This window comes from Arachis duranensis, chromosome 6 (genome assembly GCF_000817695.3).
Source record: "Arachis duranensis cultivar V14167 chromosome 6, aradu.V14167.gnm2.J7QH, whole genome shotgun sequence".
NCBI classification, from domain to species: Eukaryota; Viridiplantae; Streptophyta; class Magnoliopsida; order Fabales; family Fabaceae; genus Arachis; species Arachis duranensis.
The window spans coordinates 10,656,018-10,662,408 of record NC_029777.3 but is presented as its reverse complement, the minus strand read 5'-3'; the positions used below and the strand labels follow the sequence as shown (position 1 = coordinate 10,662,408).

Sequence of the window (6,391 nt, the reverse complement as noted above, 5' to 3'; positions counted from 1 at the left end):
ACATACAGCTTGCCATGGAAAGGAGTAAGAAGGATTGGATGAAGACAGTAGGAAAGCAGAGAGACGGAAGGGACAAAGCATCTCCATACGCTTATCTGAAATTCTCACCAATGAATTGCATAAGTATCTCTATCTTTATTTTATGTTTTTATTTATCTTTTAGTCATTAATCCTCCATAACCATTTGAATCCGCCTGACTGAGATTTACAAGATGACCATAGCTTGCTTCATACCAACAATCTCCGTGGGATCGACCCTTACTCACGTAAGGTTTATTACTTGCACGACCCAGTGCACTTGCTGGTTAGTTGTACGAAGTTGTGATAAAGAGTTGAGATTGCAATTGAGCGTACCATGTTGATGGCGCCATTGATGATCACAATTTTGTGCACCATCAGCCCAACATTTTTGTTTTATTTTCCATTTCATTTGGGCTGCTCAACTTAATTAAGGCCTGCAACATAATAATAAATAATTAGCAATATATACTCATTAATTAATTAATCAACACTAATTATTTATTTTGCCAAAAATAATGTTTGTCATCACTAATTAATTTAGTTAATTTCTTAACTCAACAATCTCCCCCTTGATGACAAACATGATTTAAGCAATAATCAAAAGGAAATGAATTTGAGTAAGTTTAAAAACTCCTTTTGATTTTTGTTATTAGCTCTTGTGTTGCTCCCCATTTCCTATTCAAGATAAGCTCCCCCTGGATTTATGCTTTCCTCTTTGTTTCTGTTTTACATTACACTTAAAGAGAGTGAAGTGAAGAGCTATATGTATCAAATGAGCAACACCATATAATCAACCCAATCATTAAGCTAATATCAGCAGCAAAAGAGATTCAGCATGTGAAAACAAGTTTTAACGCAGCAAACCCAAAAGCTTATCCTAACACATTTACCATCTTATTATCCTACTCCCCCTTTTTGTCATCAAGGGCGGATAACAAGCAAGGTCCACAAAAACAACATATTGTACCTGCAGAAAAGAGTCAGACCATAGTCCAAGACACTAACTGAACTAACAAAAGTGCAACAGTATTCAGAGTTATTACAGTCATCTAAAATAAGAACAATTCAAAAGTAGCTAAAGAAACATAATTCATGAGACAAAAAGAGAGTAGCAGCAGCAGCAGTTTTCATGAGACAATTCTTAGGCATCAGAACCATTCCCCTCCGAGGCATCTTCTTCTTCAACATCAGTGGTAATGTCTTCATCATTTTGAAAGTTATCAATGAAGGTCATGAGCACAACCACCCTATCCCTTGATTTCTTCAGAAAGTTCTCATGCTTGCTAGCTAGCTTCCTTTGTTCCTTGCTTATGACAATCATGTGATTTGATTGGGAAACAAACTCTTGAGCGACATCCTTGACCACATTCAGCAAAGCGAATTTCTTCCCAGTAGAAATGGAAGTACCCTCAGTGGAAGGAGGAGGAGAGTCATCTGGAATGAAATCTTCATCATCATCATCTAGAACCACTCTCTCAGATCGAGTTGGTCCTTTTTGCTGTTTCACTGAACCACCCCTTTTTAGGCATGAATGTTTATTTTCATAATCCTCATTTGACAGGTCAACACCAAAAGTCTCAAATATGCAAGTCAAAAATATGCCATAAGGTAGTGCTTTATCTTTCACACTTCTAACAGAATCAAACATGTATCTAGCCATCAAATAGGCAAAAGAGATTTCTGTTTTAGTGATTAGGGCATAAAAAATAAGTGTGTCCGTGTAAGAAACCCTTTAATATGAACCACTTTGAGGAATTAAGATGTGGTTAACTATACGATGCAACTGAGCACGTTCATATCCTAGGGCTTTGTGAGTGGGTGTGATGCCATCAATTAAGGAAACATGTTCACAAATGTGAGCAAGAACATCATGGTAAGAGATACCAACACCTTCATCCCACTTTACAGATGTATAAGCACACGGCCCAACATCAGTGTACTTCAAGGAATCACTGATAGTTTCATTATTCAAGATAATATCTCTGCCCTTAACATAAGAATGCACACTTCCTTTATGATAAGTCATGTTTGCATAAAATTCTTTGACTAACTGAGGATATGCAGGTTTTTTAATTTTGAAAAGGTGATTCCAGTCTAAAAATTCCAAATTTTCAACAAAAGAAAAAACATTTCTTTTCCAAGCTAGGTAAATCCACAATAAAAGAGGGACACAGAGTACGATACTTAATAACTCCATCATAAAAATCGTGGTCCATGGCTGATTTGAAACGATGAGGGTTATAGTTTGAGTGAGATGTCATGAAGTGTGATTTGTGAGCAAAAGGATCAATGTCTGGTTCTCTAACAGATTTGAGAGGACAATGAGGGTTACCTCTTTGTGAACGCATGGGAACCGACCTGGGATTGGTTTGTGTTGGTTCGGGAATGGGTTCTTCAATCGCCGGATGTTTTCCCTTGGAGGAGCTAGGCTTTGCAGAACTAGGTTTTGAGGAGCCTGGCTTGGAAGTTGTGGCCTTCGGTGGTGGTGTCGGCTTGGCAGGGGCAGGGTACCTTGGCGTAGTCTTGGTCCGTGCCATGGGAGTAGTGCGAGGCGGAGAGGTAGGAGGAGAAGGTGATGGAGTAAAAGTGGTGTCTTGAGAACGAGTTGATGGTCTAGGATATCCTGGAAGTTTATGGATTTTCTCACGCGGTGCTCTTTTAGCAATAACTTTCTTCCCCATTTGGTTAGATTTAGGCTTTTGAGGAAAGAGAAGCAGTAGAGTGAGTGGGAAGAAACCGAAGGATACAGTGGAGTGAGAGGGAAGAAACCGAAGGGTTTGAGGAGAAGATATGGAGGGAAGAGAGGGAGTGTTGGTAACCGTACCCAAAAGTGGATTTCCAAAACCATGCAACTGCATCACCTTTTGAAATGACATGAAAAGACCTGACCTCATAAAATAAAGATTTGATTTGATTTGAAAATAAAACAGGAAATGAATTTTAAATTTTGAAAAACCAAAAAATTAAATTGAAAAATCTTTTTGGATTATAAACATTAAATGAAAAATTATTTTCAAAAAAAAAACACACAGCCCATCAACCAAAAAAAATGTAACATTCATATATGGGCTCAGAGATAGTTGAATTTAAGGAAACACATTGGACCACTCTAGATCTGATTTTGAGGTTGGCCCAGATTATTTTTCATTTGAAACAAGCCCAGAACACTCTGAATTAAAGAGAACGTTCATCACCTGCCCAGAATTGTCTCATACCTGTTTATGAGATAAAAAGCTCCAGCTATTGTATTAGCATTTTTCAAATAAGGAATCATAACTCAAAATTCCTAGACAAGTCCTAAGCATGCAGAATCTATCCTCAGCTAATGGTTTTGTGAAAATATCTGCTAATTGCTCCTCAGATTTAACAAATTGAATACTAATATCCCCCTTTTGGACATGTTCTCTTATTGAGTGAGATTTTACTTCAATATGCTTAGTCTTAGAGTGCAAAACTGGATTTTTAGAAATATTGATGGCACTCATATTATCACACATTAAGGGAATATTTTCAGCATTTAATTTGTAATCAGCAATCTATGTTTTTAACCATAAAAGCTGAGAACAACAAGAATAAACAGCTATATACTCAGCCTCTGCAGTGGATAAGGCCACTGTTGGTTGCTTCTTACTTGACCAAACATTTAAGGACTTTCCAAGAAAACAACATAGGCCTGAAGTGCTCCTTCTATCAACTCTATCACCAGCAAAATCTGTATCACAATAACCAACTACAGAAAAATCATCAATCTTAGGATACCAAAGACCAAGATTGGATGTTCCATGAACATATCTAATGATCCTTTTAACTGCTGAAAGATGTGACTCTTTAGGTTTGATTTGGAACCTAGAACACAATCCAACACTTTGCACAATGTCAGGTCTAGAGGATGTTAAGTACATAAGAGAACCAATCATTCCTCTATACCTAGTCTCATCTACATCTTTCTCAGTTTCTCCTTTATCTAATTTAGAATTAGGGTACATGGGGTTCCCATGGGTTTGGCATTTTCCATACCAAATTTCTTAACTAATTCCTTGGCATACTTCTCTTGATGAATGAAAATATCATTTTCAGTTTGTTTAATTTGTAGCCCAAGAAAGAAATTAAGTTCACCCATCGTACTCATGTCAAATTCACTTGTCATGAGTTTTTCAAATTCAGAACAAAGGGATTCATTTGCTGATCCAAAAATAATGTCATCAACATATATTTGGACTAGAATAAAAGAATCATTAGAATTCTTGATAAGTAGAGTTATGTCGGTGGTGCCTCTTTGAAAACTATTTTTCAAAAGAAAAGAGCTAAGTCTCTCATACCAAGCTCTAGGAGCTTGTCTTAAACCATAGAGAGCTTTAGATAATTTGAAAACATAGTCAAAATGCTCTTTATTTACAAAACCAGGAGGCTGATCCACATACACTTCTCTATCTATCACTCCATTTAAAAATGTACATTTCACATCCATTTGATATAATTTAAAACCACAATGTGCAGCATAAGCTAAGAGAAGTCTTATGGCTTCCATTCGGGCAACAGGGGCAAAGGATTCATCAAAGTCTATTCCTTCTTCTTGGTCGTATCCTTGTGCCACTAGCCTTGCCTTGTTTCTTGCAATGCTACCATCTTCTCCCAACTTGTTCCGAAAAATCCACTTGGTACCGGTCACTTTCTTTCCACTTGGCCTTGGAACCAAAGTCCATACTTGGTTCTTTTCAAACTCAAGAAGCTCATCCTCCATAGCTTTAACCCAAGAAGGGTCACTGAGTGCTTCCTTGATGTTTTGAGGCTCAATTTGTGAAAGAAGGGCAATGTTTGATCCTTCATTTGCCTTTCTAGTGGAAGACCTTGTTTGCACTTCATGAGAGACGTCCCCAATGACAAATTCCTCAGGATAATTCTTCAAGAATCTCCATTCACGAGGTCTGGTGGACTTGGATGCAGATTGAGATACCAAGGGATTCTGGGTGCTGTTGGCTTCAGGATTTCCTTTAGATTCATGAGACAAAATAGAATTGTCTCTCGAATTTTTAGCAGTTGTAGTTTCTGGTTCATTTTGACCAGAATGTCCTTTCTCTTGATTTTGCACAGTTTCAACTTCCTTTTGAGCTTGATTTCCTGCATCACAATCTTCTAAAATGCTTTGTACCAAGTTAGTATCACAAAATGTAACATGTATGGACTCCTAAAAAATTCTATCATCTTGATGATAAACCCTATATGCTTTACTAGTTGTGGAATATCCTACAAACAAACACTCATAAGCCTTTGAATCAAATTTACCTAAATTATCCTTGTTATTTAAAACAAAACACTTGCATCCAAAGATGTGTAAGTAGTCTAAGTTTGGTGGTAGCCTTTCCAAAGTTCATAAGGGGTTTTCTTCAAAAATTTTCTTACGATTGTTCTATTCAAAATGTGGCAAGTCGTGTTAACCGCTTCAGCCCAAAGGAATTTTGGAACATTACTCTCACAAAGCATAGCTCTTGTCATCTCTTGTATGCTTCTATTTCTCCTTTCCACCATACCATTTTGTTGTGGTGTCCTTGGACAAGAGAAGTTGTGAGATATTCCAAATTCTTCACAAAAGGATTCAAATAAATTATTTTCAAATTCAGTTCCATGATCACTTCTTATAGAAGAGATTTTTAAATCATTTTCATTTTGAATTTTCTTGCAAAAAGGTTCAAAGGCCGAAAAGGCTTCATTTTTGTGTGCAAGAAATAAAACCCAACCAAACCTAGTATAGTCATCCACAATTACTAAACCATAATGTTTACCACCTAGGCTTTGAGTTCTTGTTGGACCAAATAAATCAATGTGTAGCAACTCAAGTGGTCTTTTAGTAGAGATATCTTCTTTAGGTTTAAAAGAACTTTTTGTTTGTTTTCCCATTTGGCAAGCATCACAAGTGATGTCTTTGTCAAACTTTATCAAAGGAAGACCTCTTACTAATTCTTTCTTTACAAGTTTGTTTATTTGAAACATACTTGCATGGCCCAATCTCTTGTGCCATAACCACTTTTCAGATTCTTTTGAGTGAAGACAAGCTACATTTTGATCCTTTAGTTCATCAAGAGTAAGTCCATACATGTTATTGAAACGCTTGGCAACAAACATCACTTCATTTGTCTTTTCATTAACAACACAGCATTCAAGCCTCTTGAAAACAACTAAATATCCTAAATCACACAGCTGACTTATACTCAAAAGATTGTGCTTTAAACCACATACCAAAAGTACATCATCAATGAAAGTAGATTGCTCATTACCTACTTTTCCAATAGCAATGATTTTACCTTTACCATCATCTCCAAAGGTCACAAAACCTCCATCATACTTATTTAATTTGATGAAGTAGGTTGACCTT

The 6,391-nt window shown here is 36.7% G+C and overlaps 1 protein-coding gene across 1 annotated transcript; it reads right to left on the bottom strand.

Moving 5' to 3' along the window:
* Positions 1–2,132: 2,132 nt before the first annotated feature.
* Positions 2,133–2,702, bottom strand: LOC107492555 (uncharacterized). The gene has a single exon (XM_016113598.1). It carries the CDS (start codon positions 2,700–2,702, stop codon positions 2,133–2,135), a length of 570 nt encoding a protein of 189 aa, XP_015969084.1.
* Between the last annotated feature and the right edge of the window lie 3,689 nt (positions 2,703–6,391).